Source organism: Ranitomeya imitator, chromosome 8, assembly GCF_032444005.1.
Source record: "Ranitomeya imitator isolate aRanImi1 chromosome 8, aRanImi1.pri, whole genome shotgun sequence".
Taxonomy (NCBI): domain Eukaryota; kingdom Metazoa; phylum Chordata; class Amphibia; order Anura; family Dendrobatidae; genus Ranitomeya; species Ranitomeya imitator.
The window spans coordinates 188,913,162-188,930,940 of NC_091289.1; the positions used below are offsets into that span (position 1 = coordinate 188,913,162).

Here is a 17,779-nt window from a genome sequence, read left to right on the forward strand (position 1 = left end):
CTTCACTTTCCACATTTTATTGCAGAATAATTCTCTATGTCTTTACATTTTTTTTTTATTTTTTTTTTATTACGGTAATTTAAATTTCTTTTTTTTGTGTCTCCTCGATGTCCCTCTCAAGGCTCCTGTAGGTTCTCACTTGTAGAAAGGTCACAATGGTCCTTGGCTGTGTAAACTAAGTGAAAGCCAACTGCTGTACTTTATAAAAAGACGCATTGACGCTCCATGTGCTCCATGACGCACTACATTCTGTCTCGGCAGCGGAATTTCTATGGGAGAATTCCTACGAAATCCGTTGTGCAGTGAAACATGGCACAATTTTTTTTGAGATTCTATACAAAATCAAAGCAAATGGTGGTACAGAGATCCGCTGCTGATGTGCTTAGATCACAAATGTTTATCTGAACTGGACACAATTGTAGCAAACTTTAGGCTATGTGCACTCGTATTCTAGGTCCACTGCGGATTTTTCCACAGCGGATTTCAGCGGATTTGATAAATCCGCAGTGGAAAACCGCTGCGGATTTATCGCGGATTTACCACGGTTTTTCTGCGGTTTTACAACTGCGGTTTTCCATAGGGGCAGTTGTAAAACCGACACGGAATCCGCAGAAAGAAGTAACATGCTGCAGAATGTAAACCGCTGCGTTTCTGCGTGGTTTTTTCCGCAGCATGTGCACAGCGTTTTTTGTTTCCCATAGGTTTACATTGAACTGTAAACGCATGGGAAACTGCTGCGGATCCGCAGCAAAATCCGCATCGTGTGCACATAGCCTCAGTTGTGAGATTTGGGTGTATCTATTTGGAAACTATGTATGCAAGCAAGAATATTCTGTGACAGCAGAGAGGTATTGAAATTGTTTTTGTTTTCCATTGTCATATTTTAGAAATATTTTGTTTCCAAATGTTGAGTAGAATCTTTTTTTGCTAGAGATAATTATTAGAAAAATCCTAAATAATGTCTTTCTTGCTCTTAAAGCGGTTATCTCATCTAAAATTGCAAAGCGCTTGTAAAAACAATTTATCTCTTAGTATAAATGGTATAGTGAATTGCTTGTTGCTCCTCACCGGCCACTTCTGCAGTGTTTCAAAGGTGGCTGGTTTCCAAGGCAAGGAACAGGTGTTGGCAAGCTCTTTGCTTAAGCTTACAAGCGCTGCTCTGCCAGGTCACTGGATCGCGCCACCTTCAGTGTAACGGCGCTGCAGAGGTAGAGCTGCCACATATCGCAGCATCAGAGGGCGCACAGTACAGACCACAGCTCTGCCGCTGGTACGAACTGTCAATCTTCAGAAGTCAATCATCCCCTAGTAAGCAGGGAGCTGGGAAACAGTGGAGCAGAGCTGCCCTGGAGATACAAGATGAGCAAATGATTGATGTTTATGATGTTTCGATGACGTGGAGACGGTCAGCTCTGTGCATTATACAATATTAATTCATGTTCTGTCTTGTGAGGGCGGATGGTTTGATAGTGAGAGATATTTGCCAGGATTCCCTCTGATAATTCTATTGTGTTCACGCTGTGCATAACATCCCGGCCGCTCTGCTTATTGCTCCATCTGTCGCTTGTTCTGCAAGATCTATCGTCGTTCCATACCCGCTACAAGAAAGCAGCGCAGCGGGCATTCATTGTATTGAAAGGCTGCAGTACGTCCGGCTCTGCCACTATTCACTCTCATTGTACTGTTGAAACTCTGCAGTTGTATTAAGTCTTGATTTTAAAATATTTTACAATTTTGTGTATAGTTTCTGTGCAAACATGTGTCTCTAAGGTTACCAACACAAAATTCCTTTATAGTCTGATCCTTAAAGAGGCTTTTAAGATGATTAATGAACAATATTAGATCACCCAAAATATAACAATTTTTCAATTGGATTGATTCAAACATATGTTCCTGGTGTTACATATTTGTTATGGCACCCCCTGGTGTTACATAATTGTTATGGCACCCCCTGATGTTATATGCTTGTTATGGCACCCACTGCTGTTACATAATTGTTATGGCACCCCCTGGTGTTACATAATTGTTATGGCACCCCCTGATGTTATATGCTTGTTATGGCGCACCCTGCTGTTACATAATTGTTATGGCACCCCCTGATGTTATATGCTTGTTATGGCACCCCCTGATGTTATATACTTGTTATGGCGCCCCCTGCTGTTACATAATTGTTATGGCACCCCCTGATGTTATATGCTTGTTATGGCACCCACTGCTGTTACATAATTGTTATGGCACCCACTGCTGTTACATAATTGTTATGGCACCCCCTGATGTTATATGCTTTGTATGGCGCCCCCTGATGTTATATGCTTGTTATGGTGCCCCCTGGTCTTACATAATTGTTATGGCACCCCCTGATGTTATATGCTTTGCATGGCGCCCCCTGATGTTATATGCTTGTTATGGTGCCCCCTGGTGTTACATAATTGTTATGGCACCCCCTGATGTTATATGCTTGTTATGGCACCCACTGCTGTTACATAATTGTTATGGCACCCCCTGATGTTATATGCTTGTTATGGCACCCCCTGATGTTATATGCTTGTTATGGAGCCCACTACTGTTACATAATTATTATGGCACCCCCTGATGTTATATGCTTGTTATGGCGCCCCCTGATGTTATATGCTTGTTATGGCACCCCCTGATGTTATATGCTTGTTATGGCGCCCACTACTGTTACATAATTATTATGGCACCCCCTGATGTTATATGCTTGTTATGGCGCCCCCTGATGTTATATGCTTGTTATGGCACCCCCTGATGTTATATGCTTGTTAAACTGTCTTCAATGATGCCGAAGTCCCCGGGTAACCAGGGTAAACATCGGGTTACTAAGTGCAGGGCCGCGCTTAGTAACCCGATATTTACCCTGGTTACCATTGTGTCAGTGCCGGCCGTAAAGCAGAGCACAGCGGTGACGTCACTGCTGTGCTCTGCTTTCCGGCCGGCGCCGCTGACAGTCAGTGCAGGGAAGCTGACGCCGGGGGACGTGACAGACATCAGAATGTGAGTATGTACTGTTTTTTTTTTTACTTTTACAATGGTAACCAGGGTAAATATCGGGTTACTAAGCGCGGCCCTGCACTTAGTAACCCGATGTTTACCTTGGTTACAGGTGAACACATCGATAGATCGGCATCACACACGCCGATCTAGCGATGACAGCGGGGTGATCAGCGACCAAAAAAAGGTCCTGATCATTCCCCACGACCAACTATCTCCCAGCAGGGGCCTGATCGTTGGTTGCTGTCACACATAAGGAGATCGTTAGCGAGATCGTTGCTACGTCACAAAAAAGCGTGACGCTGCAACGATATCGTTAACGATATCGTTATGTGTGAAGGTACTTTTACCGTGCTGCGTTTTACTTTTTCAATACAATCAGTGTCTTATCAGCAGGAGATTATCACTATAGGACAACTGGCCTTGTGCCTCCTTGTCCAACCCCGCCCCAGTACTGATTAGCAACTTTCTGTTAATATACAATGTAATAATAATAATAATAATCTTTATTTTTATATAGCGCTAACATATTCCGCAGCGCTTTACAGTTTTGCACACATTATCATCGCTGTCCCCGATGGAGCTCACAATCTAGAATCCCTATCAGTATGTCTTTGGAATGTGGGAGGAAACCGGAGAACCCGGAGGAAACCCACGCAAACACGGAGAGAACATACAAACTCTTTGCAGATGTTGTCCTCAGTGGGATTAGAACCCAGGGCTCCAGCGCTGCAAGGCTGCTGTGCTAACCACTGCGCCACCGTGCTGCCCTCTTAGAAATCTGCCAATCAGTGGTGTGGGCGGGGTTATACACAGAAATCTGCCAATCAGTGGTGTGGGCAGGGTTATACACAGAAATATGCCAATCAGTGGTGTGGGCGGGGTTATACACAGAAATCTGCCAGTGGTGTGGGCGGGGTTATACACAGAAATCTGCCAATCAGTGGTGTGGGCAGGGTTATACACAGAAATATGCCAATCAGTGGTGTGGGCGGGGTTATACACAGAAATCTGCCAATCAGTGTGTGGGCGGGGTTATACACAGAAATATGCCAATCAGTGGTGTGGGTGGGGTTATACACAGAAATCTGCCAATCAGTGGTATGGGTGAGGTTATACACAGAAATCTGCCAATCAGTGGTGTGGGCGGGGTTATACACAGAAATCTGCCAATCAGTGGTGTGGGCAGGGTTATACACAGAAATCTGCCAATCAGTGGTGTGGGCAGGGTTATACACAGAAATCTGCCAGTGGTGTGGGCGGGGTTATACACAGAAATCTGCCAGTGGTGTGGGCGGGGTTATACACAAAGCTACCAATCAGTAGTGTGGGTGAGGTTATACACAGAAATCTGCCAATCAGTGGTGTGGGTGGGGTTATACAGCACATCTGAGCTTTGCTAAATCTGCAATGGAGAAAACGTTGATTCTATCATGAAAGTAAGTGATACATCACTGGAATCAGGGTCTTTGTCACTACATCATGTTGTTGTCAGATTACATAGCAAAACCTGCTGACGGATTCCCTTTAATTCAATGTTATGGCACCTTCTATTCTATACATGTGATGAGGCTGAGCTACTGAGCTTGTCTTTATCATAGGCACAGGACACACGAGGACTGTGAAAAAAACATCAGGAGGCGATAATGGCAATGTCTGCACACAGGATCATTTACCAATTAAAAACTTGTTACACTTCTTGTAATCTATATTTGGAGTAATTGATCGATAGGAGCTCGTTGTCAGAAAATAAAGCTCCATTTCCCATAAAGGCACGTTGGCGAGATCGTACAGGATTAGAAAAAATTGTATGTTTTTTTTTCCAGAAACGGCACCACTCATGTCCTCAGGTTGTGTGTGGTATTGCAGCTCATTGATTCCAGTGAAACAGAACCTCAAGATTAGACACGACCCATGAACTGGAGTACTTCTGCAGCCTTGTTGTTATAATCCTGGATGATCCTTTTAAGAATGTAAACAGCATAAAAGATTACACCTAAGGCCAGGTTCACATTGCATCAATGGCAATGCGCTGACTGCATCCGTCACATAGCGGCACTAACGCTATGTAACGGATGCGTTAGCGCACCCATTGACTGCCATTATGTAGCGCATTGCTAACAGCGTTTCCGGGTCCGTCACAGCGCAGATTGAGCATCTTAACGTGATCTTAGAAAAGGTACTAGCATTGGTGCAGTCCATTTAATGCATGCGTTGAACGGACTGCAGCAACGCAATATGAACCCTGCCTAAAAAGTGATAAAAAAATGGAGCATTCTCTGGACATCTTCCCATCATCACATAACAAATGGTCTTATCAACCTGCCGACATGGGAGCTGCACTTTCCAGTTGGTCATTTTTTTTCCCTTAAATAAATTTGTCTAGATTGAGAAAACTCTTTATAAAAAGTAAAGGATTTAAGGCGTCTACGGTGTGAAATCTTCAGCTAAAACTCAACATTTTCTTTTTACTTGTCTTGCTTTTGCCTCTGGGTGAATATCTGAACCATGTCAGACAGTGAGCAGCTTGTTTCAGCTTGTATTGCTCTTATCAGTGTGCTACAGAATAAAGTATTTATCAAACTAAAGTAAGTTACAGGTCATCTGTGCGCAGGCAGTGTTATCATAGTGACACTGGGCTTCATTGTGGTCATCTGTGCACAGGCAGTGTTATCATAGTGACACTGGGCTTCATTGTGGTCATCTGTGTGCAGGCAGTGTTATCATAGTGGTCATCTGTGTGCAGGCAGTGTTATCATAGTGACACTGGATTTCATTGTGGTCATCTGTGCAGGCAGTGTTATAATAGTGACACTGGGCTTCATTGTGGTCATCTGTGTGCAGGCAGTGTTATCATAGTGACACTGGGTTTCATTGTGGTCATCTGTGTGCAGGCAGTGTTATCATAGTGACACTGGATTTCATTGTGGTCATCTGTGCGCAGGCAGTGTTATCATAGTGACACTGGATTTCATTGTGGTCATCTGTGCGCAGGTAGTGTTATCATAGTAACGCTGGGTTTCATTGTGGTCATCTGTGCGCAGGTAGTGTTATCATAGTAACGCTGGGTTTCATTGTGGTCATCTGTGCGCAGGCAGTGTTATCATAGTGACACTAGATTTCATTGTGGTCATCTGTGCGCAGGTAGTGTTATCATAGTAACGCTGGGTTTAATAGTGGTCATCTGTGCGCAGGCAGTGTTATCATAGTGACAACCGGGCGCAGGCAGTGTTATCATAGTGTCATTGGGTATCATAGTGGTCATCTGTGCGCAGGCAGTGTTATCATGTGGTCATCTCTGCGCAGGCAGTGTCATCATGTGGTCATCTCTGCGCAGGCAGTGTTTTCATGTGGTCATCTCTGCGCAGGCAGTGTTTTCATGTGGTCATCTCTGCGCAGGCAGTGTTATCATGTGGTCATCTCTGCGCAGGAAGTGTTATCATGTGGTCATCTCTGCGCAGGCAGTGTTATCATGTGGTCATCTCTGCGCAGGCAGTGTTATCATGTGGTCATCTCTGCGCAGGCAGTGTCATCATGTGGTCATCTCTGCGCAGGCAGTGTTTTCATGTGGTCATCTCTGCGCAGGCAGTGTTTTCATGTGGTCATCTCTGCGCAGGCAGTGTTATCACTGAGATTTTTAGTAACCATTTATAAATTCTGTCAGTGATTGACAGCGGCTTTTAAATGGTTAAACAGCAGCAATCTGAGCAATCTCTGGTTGCTTCTGTTACAGGCAGATACGAGGCTGCTGAGTTTAGGCCCATGAACCTGTGGTCAGTCCTGGTGTCTTGGTCCGCACGCAGAACTTTATATATGGACGTTTGATTCTGGCCTTTGGATGTAAAATATGTGTTCAGGCGACCACTCCCCTTTAATTCCTCTCTGACTCTTCTGACTTCCCCTTTAATAGACTCCTAATAAATATGAATTCTTCTTTCTTCTCTTCAGTGCTAACAGGCATTTCAGGAGCTGCGTGACTTCTAGTATTTTCATTCCATCCATGGTTTCCACAGATCTTTCCGGCTTCATAACATGTTGTTGGTCCTGAGGTTTCACTTGTGTGAAATAATGGAAAGGACTGACGAGACTGCCGAGGATCTGATCTAACGCATTCCTAATTGTGTTTGTAACCATGAAACGCATAAATCTGCACAAGAGAAGCACGAAGAATCGCACAGAAGCTTTTTTATATATTTTGGATGCATTGCAGTAATGACTCTTGGTTGTTACATTCATGCTTTCTATTCCATGCTACATTCTGCCTTGTTGAGGTAAGAGCCAGTAACAGACTCCGCTTTATTCTGCTTTTCCCCAGAGGCCGGAGTGTTAGCCAAGCAGTATATGCAGCAAGGTCTTCCTGTGCCCGACGACCTCATCACACGTGTCATGCTTTCTGAGCTGGAGAAGAAGACGACGCACAGTTGGCTGCTAGACGGTGAGCTCACACTTCTGGCCGTGCAGTACCAGCCGTGGCCACTATCAGAAGACGGAGCCGCTCCACAATCGAGCATTTCCGTCCGGCGGCTCCCGCCGACCCCGAGGGCAGCTGATCAGTGGAGGCGCCACGTGTCCGACCCCGACCGATCAGACATTGATGACCTATCCCAAGTAGTTATGAGAAAGTACTAATAATATTTGCAATTTGTGTAGTGAAATCTGGCAGCAGATCCACTGTACGTAGTCCATGGATCAGGTGTGTTACACAACCGACCTGGCACAAAGTAACAGGTACCAATGTATGACGTCTCATCTGGGCGTATGATTAGCCTGAAGTCCAAAAGACTGTGTAACCATTATATTACCAGAGTAGAAGGAGACATCAGGCCCGGCTTGCGTGTTTTCATTGCTCCACAGTCTGGAATTTCATTGTACAAACATTTCCTGTTCCCAAATGGGATGTAAGGAGTACGTTTTCTCCTTATGGAGAGTGACATGCCAGTATGAGGAGACTTAAACGCCTTGCATGCTCCTCTGGGAAATTAAATATGCAAATTGTCTCTTCAGAGAGGAACTGGACTTGAACTCTAGCGCCACCTATTGGAAGTAGCAATCCTACAAGTCAATATCGACCCTTTAAGGAGCCTTGTAATATGACTTGGGGTAAAAGCCAATTTAGAATCTCAATTTGCTGCCATGGTGTTTTGGGGGTATTGCCCTTCATCAGTGCAAGGTATGAGATCTGATTTGGCTGGATGACGTGCTAAGACTGGGATCTAAGGGATAAGGTTTCTCCTTGTAGAGAGTGACATGCCAGTATTAGGTACGTAAACGACATCTAATGGTTACACAGTCTTTTGGACTTCAGGTTAAGCATACGACCAGATGAGACTTTACTATCCCCTAAAGCAATGTTATAAGAATTCTGTCTGTAGCTGAGCCCCGGGCTGTGCAGCTGACCGGAGATGATAAGGAAGGTGACACTACATGTCCTGCAGCCGTAAGCATGTGTATTTTCACTATATAACATGTACCTAAAATTGCTTGTGGTTTGTGAGTTAAGTTACAAGATCAGCTTTTGCCCTCCCGGGTAATTATTGCACCAACAGAAATGTACCTTAAATATCACTTACAGCATAGGAGTAGTATATTAGCCTATAGACTTTACAGTGACGGTACAGTGAAAATAAAAATAGGATTGTAAAAAAAAATGACTGCTATGATTGCTCGAAAAAGAAATAAACAATAAAGATTTATTTATTGCGTATATATTTTTATAGAGGTCATAGCTCCCTTTTTCTGACACAAATCTCCAATTTCTGTGAAAGCGAAGTTTATTAATAAAATCCCCGTTTCCAGCAGCCACCACTAGAGGGAGCTCAATGCACTCTGTATTATTGTAGAGCAGGCTCCCTCTAGTGGTGAGTTTGGGCAGACATAGTAACATAGTAACATAGTAACATAGGTAGTAAGGCCGAAAAAAGACATTTGTCCATCCAGTTCAGCCTATAAAATAAAAGACAGAATTTTTCTTTTTAATTTTTTTTCACGTCTAATCAGAGGCTTTGGCAATCTATAAAAAAAAATAATGTCTCAATCCATATAATTTATTATGGAAACAATCAACACTCAATTTTGGTCTGAAACATGTAATATTAAGGTGATAGAAGGAAATTTTGCCTAATGTTTAAAAATTGTTTTAAAATGCCTTTGGTAGTAGTTTACCCAGATTTTTCATTTTCCAGTTTTTCTTACTATAGTGGTTTCGGATCAATTAGTATGTCACATATAACTCCTAATAACTTCAGAGGAGCGCTATCGTGCAGGTGTGGCCTGCGCTCTACAATCATCGTTATATAACCCCATATTCATTTCAATGGCAATAGACTATGTTAGTGGGACCTGTGCTACACCAGCTCATTGTTGGGATCAGTGGGTGTCTCAAAACTACTAATTAATGCCTTACGACCACCTAATTACTTACATATATATATATATATATATATATATATATATATATATATATATATATAATGCTGGCATAAATCTAATTTTTAACTAGTTCCTTCTGTGCAATGGTTTTGGTAGTAAGTCGCCGGAGCGCCAGCTAATACTCCATTGTGAAATCTTCTATATGTGGCAGCAGCTCAGCCTGTGGAATATTCCATCCGATCTGTGTATCTGGCCGGCTCAGATGTGACAGTAACGGAAAGGGATGACTCAACTCTGTAATAACAGAACCTTGTGGCTGTTACATTGTGTTTCCTCCTTTATCGTCACACTTGTCCTTCATTTCGATACAATCTTTCAATATTTACTAGAACCAAAGTGAAATTGAGGTTTACAAGTGGAATTGATCCTCACGGACGGCTTGTCTTTTACCAGCTGGACCATGAAGGAGACGGGCCCCATAGGGTTACGATTCTAGGGCCCCTCCATCATCCATGTCCATTCATACACATATTATCTAAAAGTTTTGTGACTCTCAGATTGCAGATCTGGTCACAGACATGGTGAATGTTACAGCTCCCACTGGTTATCCCCCAGCGTTCTCAAAAATGTCAATATCAGTTCTGCCTCTTAAGGCCGCAGTCACACTAGCGTATGGCGTCCGATGCAAGAGGGAACCGAGTGTCAGTGCATGAGAGAATCAGAGCACATGTGCTGAGGAAACAGAGAAATACATTTCTCCATCTCTTCCATTGCCGACGTCCGCAGGAATCACGCTGCACTTGGGTGACATCCGAGTGCAGTGCGATGTTTCACACGCACCCAAAGACTTGTATGGGTGAGAGCGATTCTATTCTCGCTGCCATTCACAGCATTCTGCGTTGGTTTTCGCATGCAGAATCTTTATGACAAAATAATCGCAGGTGTGCACTGCCCCATAGAATAACATTATCCCGAGCGCAATCTGATTTTTTTTTTTTTTAGTTTGCCATTTAGGAGTCTGAGAAAGCTGGGTGATTAGCGCTGTGGAAATGCTCCTTCTAGGTGGCATTTTCTTCACCTTGTTTTGCCCTGAAGCATTTTTGCTAAAATTTTGTAAGCCATTTACTACTATTTTTTTAAACTTTTTTTTTTTTTTTTAAATCTTTTTTATAAACATTTTTTATAAGCATTTTTTAAAATCATGTTTTGGCTGACTTTGATATTTTTTGAAATCCAATAAGAAATGGCTAAAATGCTATAGTCAAAATACCAGAACAAAAAGCTAACAAAACACTAAAAAAAAAAAAAAAATGTTATGGCTTTTTTTAGCTTTCCCACTGACTTTGAATTTAAAGTTTGCAGCGTCTTCTTTTGAAAACCTGAAATTGATTAAAAACGTTGAAAAGACTGAACGTATGAATCACTGTTCAATAGAAATGAACTGTAAGGGTCTTTCAAGCCTTTTATGAGCAATTTTTCCGGTATTTTGCGGAGCAGACCCTCTCCAGAAACACCTGAATAAAACCCTGTGTGACTGTAGTCCAATAAAGCAGATGCATAGAGTGGAGCAGAAAGATTTGCAGAACCCAGGTCCAGCGGCCATAGTGGTAAGCAGACCGGACCGGAGCCCTGCAAACCTCCTATTGCCTGCAACATGCCTGACACTTCTTCAGATTAATAGGCCGCTGCAACGTGATGCGTGAAGAAGTAATGGCGGCCTACTAATCAGAAGGGGTTGTAGATCTGCCTTTTAAGAACACAGGCATGCTCGCATAAACTGAGCATGCATGTGTATTGTATGGACAGGAGATACAGCTTACAGCCACCAGTTATCTAAGGTGTCTGTGCACCTTAAGGAGAAGTCTTAGTTTTCTTCAATTTTTTATGAGAAGCTATTGGTTCAGTAGATTTGGGTTAATGTGAATCACTGGAATGAAACTGATTTGGCTTTTAATGGATTTTATATTCTAGAACCAGGATGGCGGCGGAGCAGAAGGGCGACTATGAGCAGTGCCCCAGATTCTGACAGAGCTCCGACTGCACAAAACCTGTGTGATACATTATCCGCTTTATCACATAAGTAAATCAGCATGTAACATTGTAAATACTGCAACAAGCATGATATTGAGTTACATACTCTAGTCACATCCAGAGCTGCATTCACAGTCTGAGGATTATACAGAGATGAGTGCTCATCTCTTCCTGCAAAAGCATTCTGTCATTGATCTCCTTCTCCTGTGTCAGCCATCCAGTACAGTGCTTATATTTCAAAGAGGTTCTTCAGCAACTGCCGTGCATAATGAACAGTACTGTCCCCTAGCTGAACAGCTGAGCATCAAAAATACAGCTGCTGCAGAGCTTCTTTATAAAAATATAAGGGCATTTCATATCCTTCAATAGTGATGAAGCATCACTTTACTCTTTAAGGCTATGTGCACACGCTGCAGATTTTTCTGCGGATCCGCAGCATTTCCGCAGCTGCGGTTTCCCATGCGTTTAAAGTACAATGTAAACCTATGGGAAACGCAATCCGCAGTGCACATGCTTCGGGAAAAAACGAGCGGAAACACAGCGGTTTACATTCCGCAGCATGTCAATTATTTGTGCGGAATCCGCAGCGGTTTTACACCTGCTCCTCAATAGGAATCTGCAGGTGTAAAACCGCAGTGGAATCCGCACAAAAACAGCGGTAAATCTGCAGGAAAAATGCGCAGTTTTTGCCCTGCGGATTTATCAAATCTGCTGCGGAAAAATCCGCAGAGGATCATTCTACAGGTGCACATACCTTAAAAAGAGGTTCTGCAGCAGCAAGGTGTATATTATAAGGAATAATGTTTCCCTGTACTACATTTGTGACCTGTATACACGTACTTGCTTCTTTGTTTGGCCAAAGGACAGTTGATAGTTTGTCCAGGAATGAAAATTTTCCTGAAACAGCGCCCCACTTGCCCATGTGGCTGTGTCTGGTATTGGAGTCCATCCTTAAATACTCGACACAGTGTAGCCATGCAGGCATAAATGAAATATAATCAGACATTTTTATTTCTTATAAAATTGGACAACCCCCTTTAAACGCAATTATAAAGGTATAATATAGCAGGGCTGCTCTCATGTAAGCAGAGTAATTACAATGACTCAGACCCGCTGTGCGGTAGATTGTTATATCCTTATGAGATAGTGATCCGTGCTGCAGCTGTCTCTGAGCACCGATGAATCGCAGCCCCGAATCCTCATTAGCGCGTCTGCGGGGTACAGGGATGTGGATCTTCCCTTGCAGACGACGTAACACATCATTATTTTGTATGATATTCGCCCATGTAACACTGTCAGGTGTCATAACAGAAAACCCAGTGATGATGATGACATCCGCCGCCGCTGCCGACTATTCCCGTCCTTCTATCTCTCAGCTTTATGCGATGGATTATCCTATTTGCACTCATATAATTATAGGATTAGCATGTTGGGATTGTGGGCACGGCGATTAAGACACTTCTAGTTAGTCGTATTCTGTCATTTACACTGCTCTTTGGTTTGGTATTTGGATCTGCAGGGAGACCTCTACAATTTTCGAGGCAGGATGACATTAAAGGGTTTTCTAGAACTTTGGTATTGATGGCCCATTCTTAGGATACTTGATCAGTATTAGACCTGTGGGGCTCCGATACCCTGCAACCTCCTCCATGTCTGATTTTTTTTTTTTTTTTTTTACATTGACCAATTCTGTCCTAGGAAAAAAATTGCAGCATGCACGATTTGCATCCTTAAATCGGATCCCACTCGGCCATGCAAGTCTATGGGTCCATACAAAAGATGAGACTGCACACGGATGACATCTGAGTGCAGTCCGTTTTCACTGCACTCAGAAAAGTAGCAGATAAAAATTAAGTACAGAGTGCAGGAATAAGGCCATGCACATAATCACTTGGTAAACCTGATTGTCATTTCTGTAAGCTGTACCATGAGAAGTACCAGGAAAAATGAAGTTTAGACTGAATATTTACACTTACGTAAGTAGAAAGTGGAGAGCATATGGTCTCTGCCGCAACGTGCGTTTCGCCCTTTCTTCATCAGGGGGCTTTCCTGGTAGTTATCATGATACAGCTCATAGAAATGACAGGTTTACCAAGTGATTATATACTTGGCTTTTTTTCTTCATTACATTCAGTTGTACTGAGGGTGCGTATCACTTTATACTCTATGTTTTTGTAGCTAGATCTGTATATACTATACACATTATAGAGTCCTGTTATTTATAGAGATACCAATCACGTACACAATACTGTTGTCATTACTCTACATGTATATGCATGTTTAATTACACTTGTTACTTTCCCATTCACTGTGGCCCTTTTTATTTTATATTCCCTTTTTGTTCTATGAATTTTGTGGCTTTATATATGAAGTGCTTTTTACATGAAACCATTGGCATTATTTAGTACTAAAGGTTAAATCCACTATTGTATTTTCCAAAGTGGTTTTATGGTGGTTTGATGCAATATCGATTACAGATCCCTGAATCTTATAGCAGCAATATGTCTTTGCTTTAAATGTTGTTAATTTTAATGATATATTAATAAACCTTGTATCTATCATCAGATATTCCATAAAAAAAGCTTTTGGAAAATGGATCCAATAAATGGCAATCTTCTTTGCCCAACATAGACGGCCTTTATTTGCTAACCGTTTATTTATGCACCCACTCACATGAATGGATGAGACTCATCCGCAAATCAGATGGAAAACTGACATGTCTCCATTTCTTTGACAGTCAAGTAGTCTTAAAAAAAGAACCCCAGACACGTAAAGTTGTACATAGATGATATTGGGTACATGAAAACCCTGGATAGAAGCCGTCCAGGAATGAGGCCTTAGGCCATATGCACACGATGCGGATTTAGTGCAGATCCGCAGCGGATTTTTCTGCGCAGAAACGCTGCAGTTCCGCACAGTGATTTACAGTACAATGTAAATCATTAGCAACAAAAAAAAGCTGTGCTAATGGTGCGGAAAAATCCGCACTAAATCCGCAGCGGAATGAAAAGAAGTGCATGTCACTTCTTTTGGGCGGAACTGCAGCGTTTCTGCACCCTTCCATTATAGAAATCCGCAGTGGTAAAAAACACCGAAAATCCGCATCAAAACCGCACAAAATCTGCGGCAAATCCGTGGCAATTCTGCACCTGCAGTTTCTGCCTGGAGATGCAGATTTTGTGTGAAAAATTGTGCACCCCATTCCGCAACGTGTGCACATAGCCTTACTGACATGAAGGACACGCATGCTCGGGTCTGCTGTGCATGTGGAGGGATCCCGCGTGCAGAGATCCGGATGTTTCTCCCTCATTGCTCACTGGGCAATGATGCACCGTCTAGCTGCACATAACGCGGCGGCCATCAGTTGTGAGGGAAAATCTCTTTGAAGCTGCATACATAGAAGATTGCTGAGTGTGCACATATCGGTGTCTGCGGGGTGGACCTGCTGTTTAATCTCCTCCGGCATCAGACATTTCCCTGTGGAGTAATGTTCTCTCGTCCCCAGCTGTCACCGGGTTATATTTTTATCTGCAGTAATGCTCTGCGCTGCTGTGAGCGGTATATTTTATATGGCGGATTTTACAGACTCGTGGACGTGAAGAATCGTTTTGTTTTTTTTCTTTAATTCATTGTCAAAATAGGCTCCTCCATCTATTATAGACTGATCTTACAGGGCATCTCTGACCTGCACCATCCTTCTATATGTTGATACCAGGGCTGTGGAGTCGGTAAGCCAAACCTCCGACTCCCTAATTTCCATGACTCCGTCTTCAACTCCACAGCCCTGGTTGATACCACACCTGCGCTATTCATTCCTATTCTGCTCCATAACAATGGATCCATGGTGCCCTGATGACCCTAATGACTACAATGGGTTGATTTGGGTTCATGGCGTCCATAAGGTATCAGGAATCCACGACAATGGCTCCAAACGGAGCCGCCAACACAGGTCTGAACATGGCCTTATGCATTTTGTTAGAGAGGACCACCTTCTAAAAGGCTACCTTTCAATTCACTTTTGGTGGCAGGTTTTACTGGACCAGACATGTCTGGACTGGTGATGGATCTTTTTTTTTTAATGGAGATTTCCAGTATAAATTAAAGAATTTGCGGAGAGGTGTGTGCATCTAAATAGAGCTGGCACATCTTCCTCCAGCGCAGATGAGATTAGGACTGGTATAGGACACGCCAATCCCACAAAACAGGCTGCATTCAAACCAGTATTTGGTGAGTTTCTGCTACACCCATTGGCTGAATTAGGTCACTTGTGTCTTTTATTGGATTTTTATTTTTACATGCTGCGGTTTTTCTCTTTTTGGCGTGTCATGTTTTACATTAAGCTGCTTTGTTTTAAATACTTTCCGGTATTTAACTTTAACAAAACTTTATTGATAAAGTCGTGTGCAGATTATATGCATTTTTAGTGCATTTTCACAGCAACATGTGTTTTTTAACTGCGGATTTGCCACATCTAATGAAAGGAAATCCGCTCATAAATCTCAGCGTACCTGCAAGAAAAATTGACGTTTCGGATTTGAAACACGCACCGCAGGACAGTTTACCCTGGTTTAAAAAAAAAGCACAGTGGGCATGAGAGCTCTATAAATCCCTTCCACTTTGCTGAAACTGTAAGACAATTTTTTTTTCTGAATGAAAATACACAGTGTCAAAATGTCATCGTGGCTATGTGAACACGGAATCCGCCTGAAAAAGCGTCCCAAAAACTAAACGTAGTGCTCAGCAATGTCAGGACAACACTTTTGTGCACATGTTCCAGCTTATGTCATTTCTTTCAGCTGCTTCAGGGCTCGAAAATAAAATCTTTTAGTAAAGATTGCAATATGGAAAAAAGAAAAGAAAAGGAAAAAAGAAAAGGAAAACAGGTGAAATCGCTTCAGGACAATAAAGGGGGTTATTTTCCAGAGGCGGCTTTGCCGTTGTTCGTGTAGCAGTGGCTGTTAAGTATAGCGAGTGGGCAACTTCCCAAGGACAGAGCAAGTCACTTCTGTTAGGCCTTAAGCTGTTAGGGTATGTGCACACGCTGCGGATTACTCTGCGGATTTTTCCTGACTGATTTTGGAAAATCCGCAGTTAAACCACACTGTGGAATTACCATGGATTTTGTGCGGATTCCACCTGCAGTTTTACACCTGCTGATTCTTATTATGGAGCAGGTGTAAAATGCTGCGGAATCCGCACAAAGAATTGACATGCTGCGCAATAAACAACGCTACGTTTTCAAGCGTTTTTTTCTGCAGCATTTGCACTGCGGATTTTGTTTTCCAAAGGTTTACATGGTACTGTAAACGCATGGAAAACAGCTGCGAATCTGCAGCGGCCAATCCGCTGCATATCCGCAGCAAAATCAGCAACGTGTGCACATACCCTGAGAAGTGGCCTAAGACGGAACATGTGCACAGCAATGTCGTTTTGATGAACCCGGCTGACAAAGACACAGTGTACACTAGGGTTGAGCGACTTTTAGTTTTTCAGGGTCGAGTCGGGTTTCACGAAACCCGACTTTCTCAAAAGTCGGGTCGAGTGAAATCAGCCGATCCTATTGAAAAGTCGGGGATCGGCTGAAACTCGAAACCCAATGTAAGTCTATGGGGGTTTTTGTTTTTTTTTACTTTTCCTTCAGGGCGATATAGCAGAAAAAATGGTAATTGAATTACCGGCTTTTCATTTCTCCTGCCAAAACCTGACATGATATGAGACATGGTTTACATACAGTAAACCATGTCATATCCCCCTTTTTTGCATATTCCACACTACTAATGTTAGTAGTGTGTATATGCAAAATTTCGGCGCTCTAGCTCTTAAATTTAAGGGTTAAATCGCGGAAAAAATTGGCGTGGGCTCCCGCGCAATTTTCTCCGACAGAGTAGTAAAGCCAGTGAATGAGGGCAGATATTAATAGCCTGGAGAGGGCCCACGGTTTTTGTCCCCCCCCCCCCTGGCTAAAAACATCTGCCCCCAGCCACCCCAGAAAAGGCACATCTGTAAGATGCGCCTATTCTGGAACTTGGCCACTCTCTTCCCATTCCCGTGTAGCGGTGGGATATGGGGTAATGAAGGGTTAATGCCACCTTGCTATTGTAAGGTGACATTAAGCCAGATTAATAATGGAGAGGCGTCAATTATGACACCTATCCATTATTAATCCAAGTGTATGAAAGAGTTAAAAATAAACACACACACAATATTAAAAAGTATTTTAATGAAATAAACACACTGTTTGTTGTAATAATTTATTGTACGCTCAATCCACTCGCTGAAGACCCTCGCTCTGTAACAAATAAAAAATAATAAACCAACAATATACATACCTTCCGTAGATCTGTAACGTCCCACGTTGTAAATCCATCTG

The 17,779-nt window shown here is 42.8% G+C and overlaps 1 protein-coding gene across 1 annotated transcript in view; it reads left to right on the plus strand.

Annotated features, from left to right (window-relative positions):
• AK4 (adenylate kinase 4) overlaps window positions 1-17,779 on the plus strand; it is a 60,962-nt gene that overhangs the window by 21,906 nt on the left and 21,277 nt on the right. Inside the window, exon 3 of the mRNA XM_069738201.1 lies at window positions 7,325-7,444. Coding sequence (XP_069594302.1) covers window positions 7,325-7,444 — 120 coding nt within the window. The remainder of the gene's footprint in view (window positions 1-7,324; window positions 7,445-17,779) is intronic.